Genomic DNA, 23,179 nt, shown 5'->3' with positions numbered 1-23,179 from the left:
GAAGGGGTATATTTGCATCAATTTTATAACTTCATGGGTAATAGTGGGCGTATAACGGAGGGTATAAATAAGAGCAAACTTTATTTATGGTCATCCGTTAGAAACTAATATCAGCCGCTAGCCACAAATTGTAATATGTATTTTATAGCCCAAAATCAATTATAACGGCTAGCCAATTAACTAGCTAGTCCATTTAATATCAATTATGACCAAGCTACCAGTCCAAGTCCAAGCCCAAACGATCAAAAGACCAAACCTGCAATCCTAAATATCTCACTCTAGAGACAAAAATTAGATTTTTAATCTATTTCTCTTCTTACCACCCCCCTTATCAACCCTTTCCCCTTCTATGCTAAAGTTCAGTTTGTTTTTGACTATGGCCGAAGCTTGCCCCCTCCAATTTTGAGTAAGCCTGTTGTCTCTCTCGATTTTCCCTTCAAAACTCATGACTTTTTCTACTCTCTCGTCTGCAACGAGATTTGGTCAACACAATTAGCCAAATAATTCTGATATTTTTTGAAGCAAATCACGTGAAGCCCCTTCTCTAATCTTTTTCTAGAGATATGCCTATACAAACGACCAATTTCTCTGCTGCATTTTAAAATGGCTCTTTGATCGTTTGGAATTTAAAATCCCGCTCTATCTATAAATACCAGCGTTTAAGAGTTTTGAGGAGTGATTTTTACCTCCATAGAAGCTTATTGCTTTTTTTTTTTTATCATTGCCATTTCCTCTTTGTAATATATTGTAGAGGGTTGGCTCCCATTTGGCCCTCAAGTATCAAGTACTCTCCCTATCCTATATTGCAACCCATGCATATCAAACATGAATATTTTATCAATCTCTTTTTTGGACCAACTTTTTTATAAAAAATTGTATATGAGGCTAATATTTAAAAGTTATTTTAGATTATGTATTAGACTGGAGAGCATTTCTTTTGAATATTGGTATATTACAAAATATATATATATATATACAAAATAGACTGTCACTATACAAAAATTATACAAAATAGACTGTCACTATATAATTTATATATAATAGACTGTCACTATACAAAATATATACAAAAATAGACTGTCATTATACAAAAAATATACTAAATAGACTGTCACTATACAATTTATATACAATAGACTGCCACTATACAAAATATATACAAAATTGACTGTCGCTATACAAAATATATACTAAATAGACTGCCACTATATAAAATAATATACAAAATAGACTATCACTATATAACAAATATACAAAATAGACTGTCACTATATAAAAATATACAAAATAGACATTTCGAGCTATTAGATGTAATATGTTTGGGCCGGAGGGCAATTTTGTGTCAATGTGCAAAAACATGGGCTATTAAAATTTTGATGGGCTATAGAGGATAGTTTTCACTATAAAAAATAATCTTTTTTGCATAGTAGGACATTTTGGCATTTTCCCCTCAAATATATTGGTTGTCAATAGGGGTGGCAAATGACGGGTCGGGTCGGATATGAGTCGGGTCGAAAACGTTAATATAAAAACAAACAAATTATCCGACCCGGTCCATATTTATTACAGATAAAAAATAAGTTAAGTGACGAATAATATGGATATCCATATTATCCATGACTTCTTGAATATGATTACTTTTGAGAGAATTCTTAGTCTCACAAACTTGAGGAATCCCCAATTTGAGGCTTTAAAATGTAAAAGTTAACCCATTAGTTATCCATTGGTTATCCATTTTCTAAATGGATAATACAGTTCTTATCTATATTTGGACCCGTTTTTAAAAAACCCATTATTCGACTTATGTTTTTAGTGAATAATATCGTGAATAAGTGTTTTATTTTAATCATTTTGCTATCACTAGTTGTCAAGTTACAGGTCATCCTTAAAAACTGCCATGATGACAAGTTTCATAAGGAAAGAAGAGGTGGAGTATTAATTTTCCCATCAAAATCACAAAAAGAAAATAGAAGAATAAAATGATGATGATATATCAGAGCTAGTAATTGCATTATAAGTGGCTGACACCTCAGATCCACTTCCTTCACTTAATGCTTATTATCTGTTTTGTTACTTTCCATCTTCAATTTGTGGAGTGTTCAGGTGGTTTTACACAATAAGTCTTACTTTTTTATGCTTTTTGAATTATGTCAAAAATATTCCACCAAATTTGATGCTCTGTCCCAGCTTGTCTTTTTCCTTTTCTTCTTCTCTTTTTTACGGGAGAAAACAGAAAAAAGCTGATTTAATCAAATAATGCATTTCGTTGGTCTTAAAGATCCTAGATGTGACACAGACACGAACTCCAGTTTTCACTATTTCTTTCATGTGACACGTAAAGAAACAGTGTTAAATTTGCAAGCGTAAGGGAAACCATCCCAAAAGAAATGCAAGTACGTCGAAAAGACAATTATCTCACGTGCAAACATATACCGGCAGAATTAAATATCTCACAAGATACGCCAACTGTAATTATTGTTGATCAACACGAGAAATATACGATACAGATATGATAAAAGCAATTGGAAATATTATGTTAGTTATTAGTATTCTAAATCTTTATCGGATATTCTAGTTACCAGATTTAGTTAGATAGACAAAGAGATGATTGAATTTTAAAGTTCAGTTTTTTCAGAGGGAAAGTGTGGATAAGATCATATAGTCCCCAATAGTCTTATGTTTAGGTTTACGTTATTGGAAAGAAATTTAGAGTATGTTAAATCAACCTGCAGGTACATATTAATGTTAAAGGATTCAAGAAAGTTCAAGATTAGCAAGATTATTGTTTAAAAGGGACTACATCAGAATGTGCAAGATGCCTTTTCTTTAACCATCAAAATGTGCAAGATGGCCTTTTTTTCCTTATATTTTTTAAGTTTTTGAGGATAGAATGGACTTTTTTTGGTTGGGATTTAGACCCTGCAATTAATGGTTTAAAGTGGAGTTGCTGCATGACCACCATCTTATTTAAAAAGCATAATTAAATTATTAGAGAAAATACACTTTTAATAACTTAATAATTATATTAAGTCTCAATAGGTGGCCTAGGTGTGTGACGATTATTTGCTCCCGAGCCAGGGTAATCATGGCTCTCTAAATCCATCCTTTCATTGATGAACTCTTCCTCCATAGCTTCCAATTTCATCATCTGCTTTCAATCATATTCAAAAAAATCCCCGCAAAACGAAGAAAATGAGATCAGAAACAAGAAATCCATGAAGTAACCCTACTCTCAGAAGCCAAACTCCACTTATGAGATTACACTGGGTATGTTGTTTTAATATATAACAGTATGTTGTTGTAATATATAACAGCAGAAGTACCTGGTTAGTATATGCAGGTGGTGGAAGTTCTTGATTTTCATGCAAAAACAGACGCGTATTCCCTGTAGTACAAGAAGAATGAAGTTCAATGAAAAACAAAATCAGATCATATGATTAACTTAAGCCACTTCAAGAATTAGATAGAGAAGTGATCAAGATTATGTACTTGAGATTGGAGCAGCATTAAAAGAGAAAATGTTAGAGATAGCTAATAAAGCTATAAGTAGAAGAAGGGCATTATTCCCTGCCATTTTTTGTATATATGACACTCAAACTCCTCTGCAGATTCATCCTAATCCACTTCCCTATTTATACTTAACACATGTAGTTGAAGTACTCTATTGTTTTAGAAGCAAAGAGAAATTATTTATTCTTGTCTTAATTAATAAACCATAAGAATCTGTCCTAAAACTAAACTATATAAATATAAATATTAGTTAAATACTCTTGTTATGGAGGAATGCCTACCCTAGTACTTCCTGTCCTCCCTGAGAAGAACATATCGATCCCTTGCTTTTCCAAACATGATCAGATTGACTTATTTTATAGCTAGGTTGTTAAGTGCACCAATGATACAGTTTGTTTTTTTCATTGAAATCTTTAAAATTTAATTCTATTAGTGGAGCACTGCATGAGCCAGTACGAATATCCATATGACAAGGTAGAACATTGTTATATTTGGCTAGCTAATGATGTGATATTGTCTACTTTAGGTCAAACTTATATGATTTTCTCCAAAAAATCTCGCACCACTAAGGATATCCATATATCGCAATACCCAATAATCTGTCATTCGAAACTAAGTACCACATAACTAATTACACGGAGATTTATTAGCTTATTGTACATGATCCACATGATCCGAGTATTTATAGTTACTAGCTCACAAGCTTCCTCTTGATTCTTGTGTGTGGCACCAAAGTACGGATAAAGACTGAAGGCAGTAAACTGATCTGTTTCTCACCATCACTTTGTTGGATTTGTTTCTTAGCTTTTCATGAACCGTAACTTGAGAGCTGCTCTCTATCATCTCCATACTTGTTTCTTTATACGGTTAACTTATAACATAAAGTCAGCCAAAACCCTTTTTAATATGATGTAATATTAATCCGTTTTGAGTTTCTAACACCAATAAAAATACTTCTACAGTTAATTTATATGTAGCTTTATCCCTTGTTAACTTTTAATGTGCAAACTTTGTCCGCGCCAATAAGATATATCTCGGGACAACTTTCCTGTGAACTGTTTTGGTCTTCAACAAATATGATTTTGCCACGTACAGATCACACAAAGCTTAAAAACCAAGTATATATCAGCTAGCAAGAGAAAAACAAGCACTATGAAGAATAATTGATCCAAGTTTAATTTGTCGGCCATAACTCAATAAAAAAGTATATATGTTTGTGTATAAACTATGATGTAGTTTCATATGAACTCACTGATATTGACAAACTAAAAGCATCATTTCGTGATGTCTTTTCTAGGCTGAAATTTTTTCACTTCAATTGGTATCCACTGCAGGATAATATCGTTCATTACTCTTCTTTTTTTTTTTTTTTTAAGGTCAAGGAATTAAGTGAAGAAAATTCAAATGACAAGCAAGTTACTTTGGTTCATTTTATCCTTTCTTTCTCCTAACCAAAATTGATAAGTGAATATATGTTTAGTTTATTCAAAAAACTGACAAACATATAATATATTAAAATATTTTTATGGGAGAATTTTTTTAGTAATACATGACAGTTATTTTCTTAATCGTCTAACAATAATTTTTCATTGATGTACGCTTTCAAGGTTAACCAAATTTAATAATAAAACATAAAAATCAATATGATACCTAAATAATGATATGTTTTATTTAATTTTAATTATCGAAATATCTTTTTAAATTCGAAAAAGATATAGATTTAATAGATTTTGACATATGAATATGGAAGAACAAAGAGATTGACGTATTTCAGTAAAACTTGATAAGAAAGTGATGATACAATCGATTATCTAAAGTAAATAAAAATGGATGCACTTTATCGTTCTATAAAATATTACTACATCCCATGAGAGTTTTGACATTTTTTTTTAAAGAAAATACTATATAAAGTCTTAAAAGTCTATATATAATTATATATTTATATATCGATTTAGTTCGAAATTTTTTACTCAATACCAAACCAAATCAAACTAAACCTAAATGGGGTTTCTTAATCGTTTAACTTTTCGGTTTGATGTAGTTTTCCGGTTCGATTTGAACACCCCTCTTTATAGTACTAGTGGAACTTTCCTATACACCTTTATAAAATTATCGCTTATATTTGATCCCATTAAGAAAAATTTTGGAAAAGTAGCCCCACGTCAAAATTTTAAAGTTTATTGCCAGAATTTTGAAGCATGCTCCAATTTTGGTAGTACACTTTCAAAATTCTGACAACGTGCTTTAAATTTCTGGCAACGTACTTTAAAATTCTAGCATTATGCTTTAAAATTATGGCAACATGCTTTAAACATTTGACAGCAAGCTATTTTTTAAAACATTTCTTAACGAAAAACATAAATAGTGTCACTAAATGATCCTATTTGTGTAAATCTCCTCCTATACAATGTATATGAGCTCTGTTTATAATATGTTGTGCATCTACGGGCGTCAAATGTGTGGGTATGGTTGAATTTAGATAGGTTAAAATAAGCGGGTCAATAGATTATTGGTCGAGATAAATTGAGTCAAAATGGGTTAGAAATCGGATCATTGCTCAATCCGTCCAAATCTAACCAATTCTAACATATCAAACAAAAGAACTCTTGGGTCAGACATATTTTTGTTTCCATAACAGCAACAATTAATCTAGAACTTAAGGCTATGAGATTAGTAGCATTGACATTATAAATCTCTTTCAAAACCTTGTGATCAGTCAAATATGGTATAGACATATACTGTATAGGGATTGTTACACAAATAGTCGGCCAGATTTAATGTTTACTTTTTTTAGTCGGTATACATAGATTATATATTGATTATACACAGTTATACATATATATTACATAGATTATACACATATTATACCTTCGCCGACTATTTTAAGTTTAAAAGATTAAGTGAACGGCTATTTGGGTTAATTACTGTATATAGGGTTATGAAATTTGGCCCAAGCCTAAATGACTCGTCCAATCCGTCCAAGGTTGAGCTGGTTATTGACCCGCTCATTTATTGAGCTCAATCCATCTTGACACAATCTTTCTCAACCCATTTAAAGGTGGATTGATTTTTAGCCCAAATTGATCTATGAGTAACTTTGCCAAAATATCTTAGAAATAATTCTTTTTTGTTTGATATGTTATATATGACCATAACAAAAGGAAAAAAAAATTGTATTTCGTACTTATATAATTCATAAGAAAATAATACATATTAATTAGATCTTGAAAAGAGTTGGGCGGGTTGAGCTATGACCCAAATTTTAGTCCATCTCAGCCCATATATCTTTTAGGCGAGTCATTGACCCATCCATTTATTAACTTATCCGATTTTGACCCGCCCAAAATCGACTCAACCCGCCCATTTAATACCCCTAACTGTATATAACATGCTAGAGTGTTATTTTTTCCGGCATGTTGCCTCTATTCTTTCGTTGCTCCCCCAATTTACCACTAGGGTGAAAAATTATCAGCCTCATGTGTTTATACGGTTCAATAATATATATCTTTATTAACATAATTATAAAAAACGTATAAGTCATAAGTGATTAATATACATTTTCACTTTAATTTATTATTTAATCATGATAAATTAATAGAATTGATGTAAATATCCAGTGCACATACATTTTTGCCATATTGTGGATATATATAATTATTTACCCGTGAAACAGTACAATTGAATTTATAAAATTTCAAAAGGACCACTCAACTTGGATTTTAGCTTCCCGGGAAACATCCTCAACCTTGGGTTGAACAACAATACAAGATTGCCCACCTTGAACTCTTTGTTCCAAATATATTTGTAGATATTTCATCGTTTCTTTGTACAAGGACAAACTCGCATAAGCATAGTACCGGAACTCATCCAATTCATTCAAATGTGCAACCCTCAAGTTAGCGGCTATATCCGAATCAAGATTCAACTTTTTTACAGCCCATATTGCCTTGTGTTCTAGTTCCACCGAAAGATGATAAGCTTTTCCGAACATCAACCGGTATGGCGATATTCCGATAGGTGTTTTGTAAGTCGTCCGATAAGCCTATAATGCATCATCAAGCTTCTTGGACCAATCTGTCTGATTAATATTCATCATTTTGGACAAGATACTCTTTATCTTACGGTTGGAGACTTCCACTTGCCCACTAGCTTATGGGTGATAGGGAGTCGTGACTTTGTGAGTAACACCATACTTGCTAAGTAAAGTGTCAAACGTTTTGTTGCAAAAATGTGACCCCCCATCGGTTATAATTGCATGTGGAGTACCAAACCTTGTGAAAATATTCTTGTTCAAGAAAGCCACTACACTTCTCGCCTCATTGTTGGGTAACATGATGGCCTCAACCCATTTGGACACATAACCCACCGCGACCAAGATGTAGGTATTTCCACAAGAACTCACAAAAGGGCCCATGAAGTCAATGTCCCACACATAAAAAATATCAATTTTGAAAATGGTTGTGAGATACATTTCATTTTTCTTTGAGCTTTCACCGGCCCGCTAACATTCATCACATTTTTTCACTAACTCACTAGCATCTTTATAAAGAGTAGGCAAATAGAAACCACAACTAAGCACTTAGGCCATTGTTCTCGCTCCACCATGATGATCACCATATGACAAAGAATGACAAGCCCCAAGAATATCACCTTGCTCTTCTTTCGGTACACACCTCCTAATTATCCCATCTGTACAAATCTGGAAAAGGTATGGTTCATCCCAATAAAACAATTTGACAATCTCTTTTGAGCTTCTTCCTTTAGCTTGAAGAGAACTCATCCGGAATGATTCCGCACACAAGAAAATTTGCTAAGTCCGTAAACCATGGCACCTTTTTTTATTGAAATTGCCAAGAGTTGCTCATCGGAAGAAGAGTCATTGATTTCAAGGCCATCATGCGGCCTCCCCTCCTCCTCTAAACGAGACAAGTGGTCCGCCACTTGGTTTTCACTCCCTTTCCTATCTTGGATGTCAATATCAAATTCTTGTAACAAGAGCACCCATCTCATCAACCGAGCTTTGGAGTCTTTTTTGCTCATAAGATAACGAAGCACCGCATGATCCGTATGAATAATAACTTTTGCACCCATCAAGTATGGGTGAAACTTCTCAATTTCAAATACAATAGCAAGGAACTCTTTCTCCGTAATGGTATAGTTGACTTGGGCACTATTCATGGTCTTACTAGAATAGTGGAACGGATGAAAAATCTTATTGATGCGTTGCCCCAAAATAGCCCTAACCGCTACGTCACTTATATCACACATGAGTTCAAAAGGCACACTCCAATTTGGAGCGGTGATGATGGGATTAGTTGTCAACTTGAGCTTCAACAATTCAAAAGCTCTCATGCAATCATCATTAAATTAAATTTGGCATCCTTCTTAAGAAGCTTGCATAATGGATTAACCACCTTAGAGAAATATTTGATGAAGCGCTGGTAAAAACCCACATGGCCTAAGAAACTCCGCACACCCTTCAGCGAAGTTGGGGGTGGAAGCTTAGAAATCACCTCAATCTTTGCCTTGTCAACTTCAATTCCATTCCTTGAAATTTTGTGGCCAAGGACAGTACCTTCCTTGACCATGAAATGGCATTTCTCCCAATTGAGCACCAAATTGGTTTCTTCACATCTAGCTAACACTTTGTCCAAATTTGCAAGACAATCATCAAAAGAATCTCCAACCACCGAGAAGTCATCCATAAAAGTTTCAAAGTAGTCCTCCACCATGCCCATGAAAATAGCCATCATATACCTTTGAAAAGTCGTTGGTGCATTGCACAAACCAAATGGCATCCTCTTGAAGGTAAAAGTACCATAGGGAAATATAAAGGTTGTTTTCTACTGATATTCCGGAGCAATGAGAATTTGGTTGGCCCGAATAACCATCAATAAAATAATAGAAAGCACGACCGGTCAATCTATCGAGCATTTGATCTAAGAAAGGAAGTGGAAAGTGATCATTTCTTATGACTTTGTTGAGCTTGCGATAATCCATACACACCCTCCAACCGGTCACCGTTCTTGTAGGAATAAACTCATTCTTGTCATTGGTGACCATCATCATGCCCCCTTTCTTTGGGACACATTGAACCGGAGAAGTCCATTAACTATCGGAGATGGGGTAGACAACCCCAGCATCCAACCACTTGATAATCTCCTTCTTGATAACTTTTTGCATAGCCTCATTGAGTCTCTTTTGATGTTCAATAGATGGTTTTGCGCCATCCTCCAACTTGATATTATACATGAAAAATGCTAGGCTTATACCCCGAATATCCGCCAAGGTCCACCCAATAGCATTCTTCCTCTTTTGTAGCACCGCCAATGTGGAATATGCCTGCACGCTAGTCAAACAAGAGGAAAGAATAACCGTAAAGTAGAACAAAAATTCATACCGAAGATGTGGAAGAATTAACTTCAACTCCAAGATAGGTGGTTCTTCAATAGAAGGTTTTGTAGGAGGATGGGTCATATTTTCAAGACCCAAGGACAATTTTCAAGGTGCATAGTTGTATGACCTCATTCCTTGCAAAGAGTTCAAACATTCCATGAAGTCATCCATCTCGTCATCATCAAAGTTGAGCAAAACGGCCTGCAACATATCACCAACATTGATTGTAGCACTTGTTTCATCAACAATAACATCAGTCACCAAATCGACAAAAGAACACACTTCATTGCTATTTGGTTGCAGGATGGATTTACACGCATGGAACACCACTTTTCATCACCAACCTGGAAAGTGAGTTCTCCAGCTTCCACATCACAAAGAGCCTTACCCGTAGCAAGGAAAGGTCTCCCAAGAATAATTGGCATATCATAATCAACCTCACAATCTAGAATGACAAAATTCGCCGGAAGAATTAATTTATCAACCCGGACCAAAACATATTCAATCACACCCAACAGCTTTTTCATGGTACGATCGGTCATTTACAATCTCTTGGAGGTGAGTCTTGATTTCCCAATTCCCAAAGTCTTGAAAATCGAATAGGGCATCAAATTTATACTTGCCCCCAAGATCACAAAGAGCTTTAGCAAACTCGGCATTTCCAATTGTACAAGGAATCACGAAAGCACCGGGATCATCCATCTTAGGAGCCATTGAATGAACAATTGCACTCACTTGATGAGTGACTTTGATGGTCTCAAATTCATCGGCCGCTTCTTTGTCACAAGATCCTTCATAAACTTTGCATAACCGGGCATTTGTTCCAAAGCTTCGACCAATGGCACATTGATTGAAAGACTCTTCATCATTTGAATGAACTTCTTAATTGATTCTCACCATTTTACTTAGCAAGTCTTTGAGGGTATGGAGGTGGAGGCTTAGGCAATGGTGCCTTAGCCTTTTGCACTGTCGGCTCCGGTATGTCAATAATGTGTTCCCTAGACGGGTTCACCTCCTCTTGAGTCTCTTCCACACTATCATCAATATCAATCCGAACTTCCTCATTAGGTTGAACAATATTGTTTGGGATCTCTTCTTCTTCTTGCATCACTTGATCATCATCAACAAGTCGTCTTTCACTTGAGGTGGGTACATTCCTACCTCTTCCACTTCTTATGATAACCGTTATGGCATACCCCGTATTATTACCACCCTTTGGGCTTACCATCGTGTCACTTGGCAGTGTCCCCTTAGGACAAGAATTTAGAGCTTGAGAGATTTTCCACATTTGAACTTCTAGGTTGCGGATTGATGTGTTGTGTGAGGCAAGTTGGGCATCCGAATCGGTATTCTTTTCCATCATTTGCTTGAACATACTTTCAATACGCCCCATCTCATTGTTTGAAGAACTTGAACCATGGGAAGGATAAGGAAGTGGGTTGCTCGGTTGTTGGTACATCGGGAGTCTTTTAAAACCTGACCCCCAGTTGCCTTGATTGTTACTCCATCCTCCTTGATTGTTGCCTCCCCAATTTCCTTGGTTGTTTCTACTCCAATTTACTTGATTGTTTGAGTTCCAATTGCCATGATTGTTTTGTGGTCTCCATTTTTATTGTCTTGGGCCTTGGAAGTTGTTTCTTTGCCCTTGAAAATTATTCACATATTGCACTTTCTCTTCTTGTTCATTATAGGAATCATCTTGTTCAAAATCACCATCATCTTTTACATAGTTCTCCACTCGAGTTTGCACTTGTGGACCCTTGGTCCTCCTCTTGTTCACCATCATGTTCACTCCCTCCATAACATTGACTTGCTTAGGATCTTGCACTTGATTTAGTTGGGCCTTTGCTAGTTGAGTCATGGTAATTGTCAATTCGGCAATGGCTTATCCATGGTCTTACAATTCTTTGTGAAGGTGGATCATATTCGGATCACCTTGTGGAACATTGACCCGGGATTGCCGAGCCGATGACGTTTTCGCCATCTCATCAGCGATTTCACACGCCTCCGCATAAGGTGTAGTCATAAAGTTCCCATCGGCTAGTTGATTTATTATACATTGGTTGGTTGTGTTAATGCCACGATAGAAGGTTTGTTGAATCATGTTTTCCGTCATATCATTTTTGGGACATTCCTTAACCATTGTTTTATAGCACTCCCATATTTCGTGTAGTGGTTCATTAGGCTCATGCTTGAATGCCAAGATCTCATCTCGAAGTGTAGTCACGTGCTCGGGAGAGAAAATATTAGCAATGAACTTTTTTGCCAACTCATCCCAAGTGTGAATTGAATGGTTCGGCAATCGTTCCAACCAATCTAAAACTTTCCCCCGTAGAGAGAAGGGAAAAAGCTTTAGCCTCAATGCATCCTCGAAAATATTAGTTTGCTTGCTCCCCAACATGTATCCACAAAGCCCTTCAAATATTTGTAAGTGTTTTGAGTTGGAGCACCGGTAAAGAAACCATGTTGGTCAAGCAAAGTGAGCATCACATTGGTTATTTAGAAATTGCCCGCCCTAATATAGGGAGGGACTATTGCACTAGCATAACCTTTGTTGGGCAATATCCGGTGTGGAGCCGCTCGTGGTGGAGGTGGGGGTGGAACGATACATTATCATGAGGTACTCGGCCTCTCCAGTTGGCTTGAGGCTCAAGAGGTGCCTCTTCTACTTGCTCCTCCTCGGCGTCCAATTTCCCCAAGGGAAAATTTTCATGATCATTGTTCGCCATGTTTGTACCTATAATTTCTCACACAAGTTAGTAACACGTAAGGAAAAGAAGATATTCCAAAAACAAACTCAAATATATAGCTAACACCATTTTAACTCCCCGGCAACGGTGCCAAAAAATTGATCCACGTCCAATCCGCACTCAATAGTGAGTGAAAACCGTCGTCGGAAGAATAGTACCCAACAAGAGTTGGGGTCGATTTTCACTTGGAGTTTAATATGGGTGTTAGGGGTATACACTTGACGAAAGAAAATTAAACAACTAGATTGCACTTCCAAAAAAAGGATTTTGATTTCTAATTCTAATTTTACTCTAACAATATTAAGCTAAGAGAAGAAACTAGAAAGCGAATGATTGTTTTTGTTTTTTTTTTAAATAGTTAAAAAGCCTAGGGATGTGACCTTAACCTAGGTGTTTTCCTAATGGGTTAAATACATTAATACTTGTTTTATTGATCAGGGTGTATTATAGCTTTCAACTCTGAGTTACCCACTCAATACCTCTCGGTCATAGAGTAATTTTACCCGATTTGGCTTTCTCAAGCCCAAATAGGTATCAAGCTAAATAATTGATATGAGCCAAATTCTAAAATTATCCCAATCTCTAGTTCAAACTATTTAATTAGGCTAATCAAACTCTTAATTAGTCCAATTTCTTGTTAGTCAACCTTTCCTAGACTAAGTCTCTCTTTCTCAAGCAAAGACCAAGTCAAAAAGGCATGGATCAATGTTTACAACCATTAATTCTAAAATTAAAGCATAAACTAGGCTAAATAATTAACACTCAATCATAAACAAGCATTAAATTAAATACCCATAAGGTTTACACACTAGGGATGGGTCACAATCCTAGTAAGAATCTAGCTACTCATAGTGAGAAATGAAGAAAACAAAGAAGAAATATTAATTAAACTCATAATCTAATATTAAAAATGATAAAATATGATGTTTAAATCCTAAAATAGTCACAAACTTCCTAAAATAGCAAAATACAATGGCTACATTAGCTCAAACTTCGAAACTTAACCTAAAAATATAATTTTCGTCTATTTATAGTGGTTAAATATTCACTGACAAAAATGCCCCTCGAGACGTTCTACGGCCGCACAATTCTATGTGCGGTCCTTAGATTGCTTCAGCTTGCAAGGACTTGGATTCTGCAGCCGCACAATATTGTTATGCGGTTGCAAAGCATCTTCTGCGGCCGCACAATTCTTGTGCGGTCCGCACTTCAGGCAAGGCTTCAAGTCTTGGTCATTTACACACTCTTTGAACTTTGAATCTTTTGTCAGTGCAGACCTTGTTTTGCGGCCGCACAAATCATGTGTGGTCCGTATATCATCTGTCACACCTTCATTTTACCCGAGAGATAGGGGAGTTTTTCCAATTAAAATGACATTAATCAAAATGAGATTATTTATTTAATTCAGAGTCGCCACTTGGGATAATTTATGGTGTCCCAAGTCACCGGTTTATTTTAAAATCCCAAATCAAGGAAATTGACTCTTATTTATGGTCTGCGAACACATAGGACCGGGTAAGAAATTCTGTTAACTCGGGAGAAGGTGTTAGGCATTCCTGAATTCCGTAGTTTTAGCATGGTCGCTTTAATCATACCTGGCTTAATTAATTATTTAATTACCTATTTTTAGAACCTATGTACGTTTACCTTTTACCACTTTGAATTATGGCATTTTATGGCTTTATCTTTGAGACGGATCACATGTGCGTGAATCCGTTTTATTTGGGGTGCTAAAATCATGTTACACGTATATGTACACAATTTATCATATTTTATTAATTATGAAGATTGTTTTTGGCCAAAGTCGTGCGAACGCATACTTTGATTTATTTGTTGAAATCATGATTATGTCACGCGAACGTGTACTTAACTACAATGATTTGATTAATTTAGAGCGCACTTGAAATATACTACCGTGTTCATGAATTATTTTTCCTAAACTAATTTTAAAATTGTTGTAAAGTCTAGAGTTATGAAATGTATTTGTGTAGAACTAGAAGTATGGAATTTAATTACTAGAATTATTTATAAAATGAATTACTTTACTAAATTATGAAAAGTATTTACAATTATTCATTATGGAAGAAATATTAGCTAACTTATGAATTTTATTACCATGGGCCATAGTACTTAAACCATCCGACCTAAAAATTCCTATATGCCCGATCTTTCTAATTTTAAAGTTAGAAATTTCCATGGCCCATTCTTCCTTAATATCAAAATTATTTTATGGCACATCAACGTTCGTATGGCCCAATTCCTTTTATATATTACTGCCTTTTGCACCTTGATTTACTCTGACATGAATTTTTACTTCTTTAAAATTATATTAAACAAATAATGATAGTGAACGTTTCATGCCTTACTAATTCATGGAACTAAATATTCTATAAAACTAATCCACCAAAAAGAGCTAGAAAATTTAAGAAAAACTAACCAAGAACAGGAAAACTATTATTGTTTATGGATTAAAAGGAAAAAAACACGTTCTTGCTAATGCTTTAAACCAACAAAAGATGATAGACTAATTTATGCTAACTATGAATAGGAAAATAAACATGCTCTAATGAGTAAGTATGAACCATAAAATTTTACTCAAATATCCATCATAATAAAAAAAATCCAAACTTATATATTAATCAAGGATAAAGTAAGAAATGGACCTTGATACAGTTTCTCACGAAATCGAATGAAATGAAGAAAGGAAATCTGATCGGAGTCTGGCTCGCCGGAGACCTCAATGAAGACGGAGAGACAAAGTCGGAACTTTGTTATATTTATTAGGATACTTCAAGGGTGTTTTTAGGCTGGAATTTGGGGCATTTTTAAGTTTTAAACGGGGTGATGAATTGCTGAATTTTTCGAAAGAAAGAGGAAGAAAGAATGACACGAGTAAACATTCTCTTAGCGTAGAAGAAGAAAGAAATTATCTCAATTCCCTCCTCTTTTCGTTTCTTCTCTTTCTCCCCCTTTTCTCTTCAAATTTCTCTTCTATTTATAGAAAAAAATCGGAATTTTTTCAGATTTGTTTTTAATTTTTAATTTTTATTATTTTTTAATTAAAAAGAATTCCCACTTCCCATTTTTCTTCTTTTTTAAAAAAAAAAAACAATTCCCCACTTTCCTTTAATTTTATTTTTTTAATTTTTCACTTTTTGTACTTTTTTTTTATTTTTTATTTTTCACTTATTTTACTTTTCTTTTTTAAATTTCCACTTTCTTTTACTTTTTTTAAAACAAAAATTCAGCTACCTTTACTATTATTTTTTAATTCCAACTTTATTTTACTTTTTATTTTTTTAAAAAAAATTCCGCATTCTTTTACTTTTATTTTTAAAATTTTTCACTTTCTTTTACTTTTTTTAAAAATCTATTTCCACCTAATTTTACTTTTAATTTTTTATTCCATACTTTTAATTTTCGAATTATTTTATTCCCGTCCAAAAATTAGAAAAAAAATATTTCATTTTCTTGGTTTTTTTAATTTATTTTATTTTAAATTAAAGATAAAAAATAAAAATAATACTAATAGTAATAATTTTTAAATTATTTTTAATTCTTATCCTATATAAAAAAATGCAACAAACTAAAAATATTTATATAGTAGAAGGTGGTAAAAATTGAAATATAGTAAATAATTAGGTGCTCGCAGCTGCCCCTCTTTGCTTGAAAACATGAAGAGTTTTCAGGCAAAGGCTAGGTGAGCCATGTGATTAATTTTTGACCAAACCGTTATTCAAAAAGAAAAGAAATTAAAGATAGGGTGCAACCGAGTCCTGATTTTGGACAGCCTACACATCCCGGGTTATAGGGGGATAAAAACACGTGTAGTTCAAGGAGAATGGTGAAATGATGAGTTGAGGAGTCGAGTGAGGTTCCGTCGAGGCTCCGGTCTGCGGTCCTACCATTATAAAAAAAAGAAACTAAATAAGCCTATCAGCTATGAGTTACAAGATTCCTATCTATGAGTCTTCTGAAACTTGATCTTGAGTCTTGACTGGTTCTTCATACAGGCTCTGATCTAAACCTTGATGCTCGCTAGCTGTAGGAGCTAGTTCATTGTTCTATAACTTCTTTCTAATCAAAACATGACTCCAATACTCGTGGCTTCAGTCATGTCTTGAGCACTCCACATCTTTTCAACTGCTTTTGCATTTTGGATTCACCTATTTTTTCTTTTCTTTTATTCTGATTTGAGACTTCTTCTTTGGTCATCTCGAACCCTGTGCCTCGAGGTTAAACCTACTCAGACACCAAAACAAACAAATGAACGAAATTTTTCTGCCCAGTTTGCACTAGAAAAATTTCGTTAGTTATTGTAACAAAATTCCAAATTACTTCTTTATTGAAAGTAATAAAAGGTCGGGAATGGTGTACCCCGAAAACAAATAGAGACTAGGGAATGGATACCCTATGTCTAAAACAAAATAAACTAGGGAGTGGAGACCGTATATTAGAAAACCGGCTAGGGATTGGTGTACCCTGATACTGATAAGAAAATGTAACCAGGGGTTAGTACCTTATATTATGAAAAAAGAATATAATGAGGGGTTGGTATCCTGTATTACTGAAAAGAATGTAGTCATGGGATGGCGTCCTGTATTACTGAAAGAAAATGTAACCAGGGGATGGCACCCTGTATTACAGAAAAGAAATGTAACCAGGGGTTGGTGCCCTGTATTACTGAAATGAAAATGAATCCCCAGGGCGAAAAGGTTCTACCTGGGTTAAACTGCGAAAAGCGATCCTGGGCGAAGAGTACTTCTACCCGTAATATGAGCTGGATCCCCCTAGTTGAAAAGTTTCTACCTGGGTTAAGCTACGTAAAACAGCCTGAGCGAAGAGTACTTCTACCCAGAACTATGAGCTAGATCCCCCTAGGCGAAAAGGTTCTACCTGGGTTAATCTACATAAAACATCCTGAGCGAAGAGTACTTCTACCCAGAAACTATGAGCTAGATCCCCCTAGGTGAAAAAGTTCTACCTGGGTTAAGCTACGAAAAACAGCCTGGGCGAAGAGTACTTCTACCCGAAAACTATGAGTTGGATCCCCCTAGGCGAAAAGGTTCTACATGGGTTAAGCTATGAAAAATAGCCTGGGCAAAGAGTATTTCTACCCGGAACTATGAGCTGGATCCCCCAAGGCAAAAAGGTTCTACTTGGGTTAAGCTATGTAAAACAAGCCTGGGCGAAGAGTACTTCTACCCGGAAATATGAGCTGGATCCCCCTAGGCGAAAAGGTTCTACCTGGGTTAAGCTACGAAAAATAGCCTGGGCGAAGAGTACTTCTACCCGGAAACTATGAGCTGGATCCCCCAGGAGAAAAGGTTCTACCTGGGTTAAGCTACGAGAAATAGCTTGGGCGAAGAGTACTTCTATCCGGAACTATAAGCTGGATCCCCTAGGAGAAAAGGTTCTACCTGGGTTAAGCTATGAAAAACAAGCCTAGGCAAAGAATACTTCTACCCGGAACTATGAGCTGGATCCCCTTAGGCGAAAAGATTCTACTTGGGTTAAGCTACGAAAAGCAAGCCTGGGCGAAGAGTACTTCTACCTGGAAATATGAGCTGAATTCCCCAAGGCAAAAAGGTTCTACCTGGATTAAGCTACAAAAATAATCTGTAATAGTGATGGATGCTGAAAATAAAAGAAAATAGAGATTTTGCGAAACTCACCTTTGGTGACATTCGTCCTTTAGGAATCGCCATTCTGCAATGCTTTGTTCCTGTTGCAAACAAAGAAAAATTGTGAGTTTTAAAAGTGGTGGTCGGTTCGTGGCTTTGATATCTTTGGCAGCTTGGCTTTGTGCCCATCTTCTTTTTATGATGATTTCAACCTGCCACTAGATATTCGTGAATACCATTTGCATTTTTGGCCCCGGAGAGACTTTTGACTTTTCAAACTTTTACATGACGGTTCGTCGCGTGGGACTTAACCTTTTCAACTTTATTTTGCCTTTTTGGCATTTCACTTTCGACTTCTTTCCTCCAAAACATTCAATTTCAGAGCATTGGGGAACCTTTGGCTTTTCAAACTTTTCCAAAACGGTTAGCCACTTGGGACTTAACCTATTCAACTTCATTTTGTCTTGTAGGCATTTTCAATATGATTTCCTCCTTACAGGAGTTTTTGCTTTCTAAGCATCATCTGCCATGGCCAGTCGGGGTCGACTTGATGCTCTTGTCGAGTCTGGGTGCCTTTTTTTGCATATTAGCTTGTATCAAACGAGAGCCTTGTAAATTAGTCTTGTCATCCTTTCTTTGCCTTAGTTTTTGGAATGGAGTTAGACCAAAAAGGATTCAAAGAACAACAAACAATGGAATGGACAATGAATTTAGACAAGAGATATCCCTTTCGGGGAAAGAAAAGAAGGACTTATCTGGAGTACATGCGGACTTAAATGAACATGGCATGTTTTGGGCTGGACATCTGATCCTTGTAAACCGTCCGACCGTTAAGAATTCATTACAACTTTTTCCTCAAAACCGAGAAACCTTGCCCAGGATTGTGTCGATGCTAGTGACTGTGAGGATCCTCTTTTCGATCATTAGTGCCCTTTGCGGGTTTTCACCAGCTGACCTCTCTCATTTCTCTTCTCACCGTCACCTTATAGTGCTCTTTGTGAGTTTTCACTAACATGACTCTCTCATTTTAGCTTCTTTACTCCCCATCGCCTTACTGTACCCGTGAGAGTTTTTACCAATAAGACCCTCTCATTTTATTTCTCTCATTTTAGTTGCATCAGATCCAAGTGAATGTATCCTCCAACTTTGAACATTCTTGTTGATTGATCGGAAGGACATGAAAAGGATTTTGGTAAAAAAAGATTTGGATTGAATTATAACTTTGGAACATTTCAGGCGAAACCATCGCCGAACCATTATAACATCTGCCCCAGTTTCAACTTTTGGGGGAATGTGGATTTTTGTTTTGGTGTGACTGAACCCTAAAGAGAGGCTTCCTAGGCATCCATTCGGAATCAAGTCAAACGTAGTTCAAGGTAACATGATCTGTTTTTTTTTTCTTTTGTCTTTCTGTTTATTTTGTTTTCTTTCTCTTTCCTTTTCCTTTTTTTTCTTCTTTTTTTTTTCTCTCTTGTTTTTTTTCTTTTCAATAAATCCTTAGGTTTCAAAGAGGGTAATCAAAGAAAGGTAACCGGCTCAAAGGGTTGGCAAAAAGGGTTAATGGTGTTTGGGTAGCGAGAATGAAAGCCTTCGTTATCCCAATCAAATAGCATTAAAGGTGCGTGAAGGGTCAAACATAGTACCTTTTTGGTTGCATTAATTTGGAGCCAATTTCCTTTAGCTTCTTCATGATGCGGGAGGATACATCTCATAATGAGTTGCCCCACTTCAAATTTCCTGGGCCGTACTTTTTGTTGTAGGCACTAGCCATTCTTTGTTGGTACAACTGCCCATGACCTCTATTTTAAAAGGCATTTCTGGGGCGAGCCCCGGGGCGAGGCATACCAAAAATGCCCCGGGGCGATAGTGTGGGGCAAAAGTCTCAAGAGGCGTACGCCCCGCAATTTGGGACGTACGCCCGGACGTTCGGGGCATACGCCCGGGTGTTCGGGGCGCATTCTTTTAGTAAGGAGTAAGCCCCAGAGACTTTTTCAAATTAAAATAAAATTTATTGAATTAGTCCTTCATATAATACCCAAATTCTCAAAAGTCAGTGTGGTAATTACTCAAAAGGTTTAAAAAGGAACTCAAAAGTATTAAATTTAAAAGTAAAGACCTTTTTTATTGATTTAAGCCCTAATTCATGGTTTTTCTAATTTTTTATCTTATCCGCTAGTCTGCTAATATCTACCAAACGCAACGAATATTTAATTTTTTTTACAAATACAAAGAGAACTACATTTTTCTTCATAGCAGCAAATTCAAAGTTCAAATTGCAGGTTAATCATCCTTTTTGTTCCTCCATATAGAAAACTTTATTCTTTTAGACTCAAATTATTTGTGCTTGTAAGTAACGTATAATAGATTGTTCTGATTAATTTTTTTGGGGATGGAGCACACATATATAGTTTTCTTCAATTTTTATGTAATTTTACCTGTTTATAAATATTAATTATCATTATATTATTTTATAAAATATTAAAAATTAAATACCTATGGGGCTTACGCCCCGCGCCTCGGGGCTTACGCCCCGCTGGGGCATATGTATAATGCCCCGCCTTACGCCCACGCCTTTTAAAACACTACCCGTGACAAACTGCGGCCAATCGCTTTTTATCAATCAGTGTCAATTGTTCCAATCAATTCTTGACCCAATCTTTATCCTCAATCTCGGCTTCAATAATGATCCGAAAAGAGGGAATTTCAACTTCTTCTGATTTTATTCAGACTTGGCCTAGGCCTACTGTTCCAATTCTTTATTTATTTTCTCACAAGCCTTATCTTCAATACATTATGCTTCTTGATTCATTATTTCGAGGTCTGACAATATTTTAGGACCTAGGCATGAAGTCCGCAAGCATATCATGTCATTAAAATCTACATTAACAGAACTGAAAAGAGAATAAGAAAGGTGACAAGATTAAGAAAAGAGTTATTCAATGAAATATTAATTTCATTTGATTTGATTTTTTTTTTTTTAAAAAAAGATAGAAGGGTTTACAATAGAAAGTAAGATAATAAAAGTAAAACGTCCGGATTACACCCTGAACAATATGGACGCAGAAAAGATAGCAAGACCGGCTACCGAAACTCTCATCTGACAATTTTGTTTTTTGCTGGGCACAATTGTATTCAATAAGGATCAGTGAGGGGGGCTAGGCCTAACCTCATCAAATACAACTTGGTGATTCCATCACCCAAAACAAACAACAGAAAAAAAAAAAAAAAAAAAGGAACTAGAGGAGAAATATACAGAAGGGGGTTCTCCCTCTGGGAAGATCGAAGGATACAACTCTAGCTGACAAAAAAATTAGCTTTGTCGAATTTGGTTCTGATACTTGGTATTTGCCACTTATCCAAGAGGAAATAGCCTTTAGCACATATAGGAAGTTGTTGATATGAGTTGATAGTCATGCTATTACCCGAGGTAGAGGCAAGTTTCGCAAGACAGTCTGCAACTTGGTTGCCTTCTCTGTAACAATGCTTAACTATTACATTGTCCCGTTGAATAGTCTGCAGCATTCTATCAATCGTTTGTTTGATTTTTCAGATTGTTGGTGTCCCTATTTATCAACATGTTTGCAATCACCATAGAATCGAGTTCGAGGATAAAAATTAGTATAGCCTTGTAGCTTGCACCATTTCATTCCAAACTCAGCAGCTAGAGCCTCCGCAGTATTATTGTTATCACACCGGATAGCCTTCGAGAAGGCCATAATAAGATCATTGTTGCTATTCCTTACGATGCCTCCTATACCTGCTTTGTTGTTTTCTCTGATGTAACTACCATCGTTATTAACTTTGATACATCCCTGATTTGGTATCGACCACAACACTTGACTTCATCTTTGCATTGGTTTCAACTTTTCAATTCTTTGGCAGAAACCTGGCCAAGTGAGGTGGTTGTCCCAGCTTAGTATAATCTTTGAAATGGCACCTTTGATATTCCAGATAGCTTGATGCACCATCATGTTGGGTTGAAACTTCTTCTAATTACCATATTTGCACGATGTCTATTATTTTTATAGTTCCAAGCATATTGTTAAAGGAGCTATTTGAAGGATTAAGTTATGGACTCTATTCTTTGAGCTTGTTTCCCACCATCTCTTAAAGGTGCCCACCACCAGCTCTATTTGATACCTTATTCCCAGTGGATTGCCAATTATATTCCATGTTATTTTTGATGCCTCGCTTCTATTGAATACATGTTCCATAGTCTCCACTTGCGGCAAACAACAACAAGAACATCTAAAAACAATGTTAGTGCCAAATTTACCAATAATATCATCAAATGGTAGTCGCCTTTTGAGTAACCTCCAGGATAGGAAGGAGATTTTAAAAGGTATAGACTTTTGCCAAATCTTACTAATGAAGTTATTCTTCTGCTTTTTCATTCGCACTAAGTGCCAAGCCGATTTATTATTGAACTGACCATCTTCAGCTAAATTCCATATTGGAAAGTCCTTAAGATTTTTGTTGCCAATATCCACCTTAGTAACAGTATCCAACAAGTGAGGAGGGATAGTGGCTGCAAATTTGTTGGTGTCCCAGGTACCTTCATGGATGAAATTTTTAACGAGTAGCTTGGGAGATTTAGCCGGGCCCTGAACTACCTTGGCCAAAGCAACTTTGTCCGTCCAGTTATCCCACCAGAAACTAGAGTTGCCTGCTTGAATTTTCCAAATGATATTTGGCTCAGCTTTGGTCCTTGCCTTCGTCAAATATCTCCAAATGTGAGAGTCAGATGGGGTAGGAACTTTGGTAACCAAGTGAGCTCTTTTGCAATATTTAGCATTAAGGAAAGTGGCCAAGAGGGATGGTTGAGTCTTGAATCTCCACCATCTTTTCACAGAGAGCGGTTCAGTGATATCTTCCATTCTCCTGACCCCTACACCCCCA

The 23,179-nt window shown here is 35.9% G+C and overlaps 2 protein-coding genes across 2 annotated transcripts; both read right to left on the bottom strand.

Annotated features, from left to right (window-relative positions):
• Nucleotides 1–10,011: 10,011 nt before the first annotated feature.
• LOC138900256 (uncharacterized) lies at nt 10,012–11,134 on the bottom strand. Its single transcript, XM_070186975.1, has 4 exons — nt 10,911–11,134; nt 10,530–10,735; nt 10,221–10,351; nt 10,012–10,107 (listed from the first exon to the last, which is right to left on the bottom strand). The coding sequence occupies exons 1-4, from the start codon at nt 11,132–11,134 to the stop codon at nt 10,012–10,014; spliced, it is 657 nt and encodes a 218-aa protein (XP_070043076.1).
• Nucleotides 11,135–21,157: 10,023 nt separating this feature from the next.
• LOC138900255 (uncharacterized) lies at nt 21,158–23,157 on the bottom strand. The gene is made up of 2 exons (XM_070186974.1): nt 22,713–23,157; nt 21,158–21,171 (listed from the first exon to the last, which is right to left on the bottom strand). The coding sequence occupies exons 1-2, from the start codon at nt 23,155–23,157 to the stop codon at nt 21,158–21,160; spliced, it is 459 nt and encodes a 152-aa protein (XP_070043075.1).
• Nucleotides 23,158–23,179: the final 22 nt, after the last annotated feature.

This window comes from Nicotiana tomentosiformis, chromosome 10 (assembly GCF_000390325.3).
Source record: "Nicotiana tomentosiformis chromosome 10, ASM39032v3, whole genome shotgun sequence".
Classification (NCBI taxonomy): Eukaryota; Viridiplantae; Streptophyta; class Magnoliopsida; order Solanales; family Solanaceae; genus Nicotiana; species Nicotiana tomentosiformis.
The sequence above is the reverse complement of the archived record's forward strand: the minus strand, read 5'-3'. Positions and strand labels throughout refer to the sequence as shown.

Bases quoted from the DNA above. Each gene is read 5' to 3' on its own strand.
- LOC138900256 (XM_070186975.1), bottom strand. From the start codon at position 11,134: ATGGTAAGCCCAAAGGGTGGTAATAATACGGGGTATGCCATAACGGTT. The intron at 10,736-10,910 runs GTCTAGGGAACA...CATTGGTCGAAG, and splicing joins ACTCAAGAGGAGGTGAACCC to CTTTGGAACAAATGCCCGGT. The intron at 10,352-10,529 runs GCAAGTATAAAT...TTGTCATTCTAG, and splicing joins AGCTCTTTGTGATCTTGGGG to ATTGTGAGGTTGATTATGAT.
- LOC138900255 (XM_070186974.1), bottom strand. From the start codon at position 23,157: ATGGAAGATATCACTGAACCGCTCTCTGTGAAAAGATGGTGGAGATTC.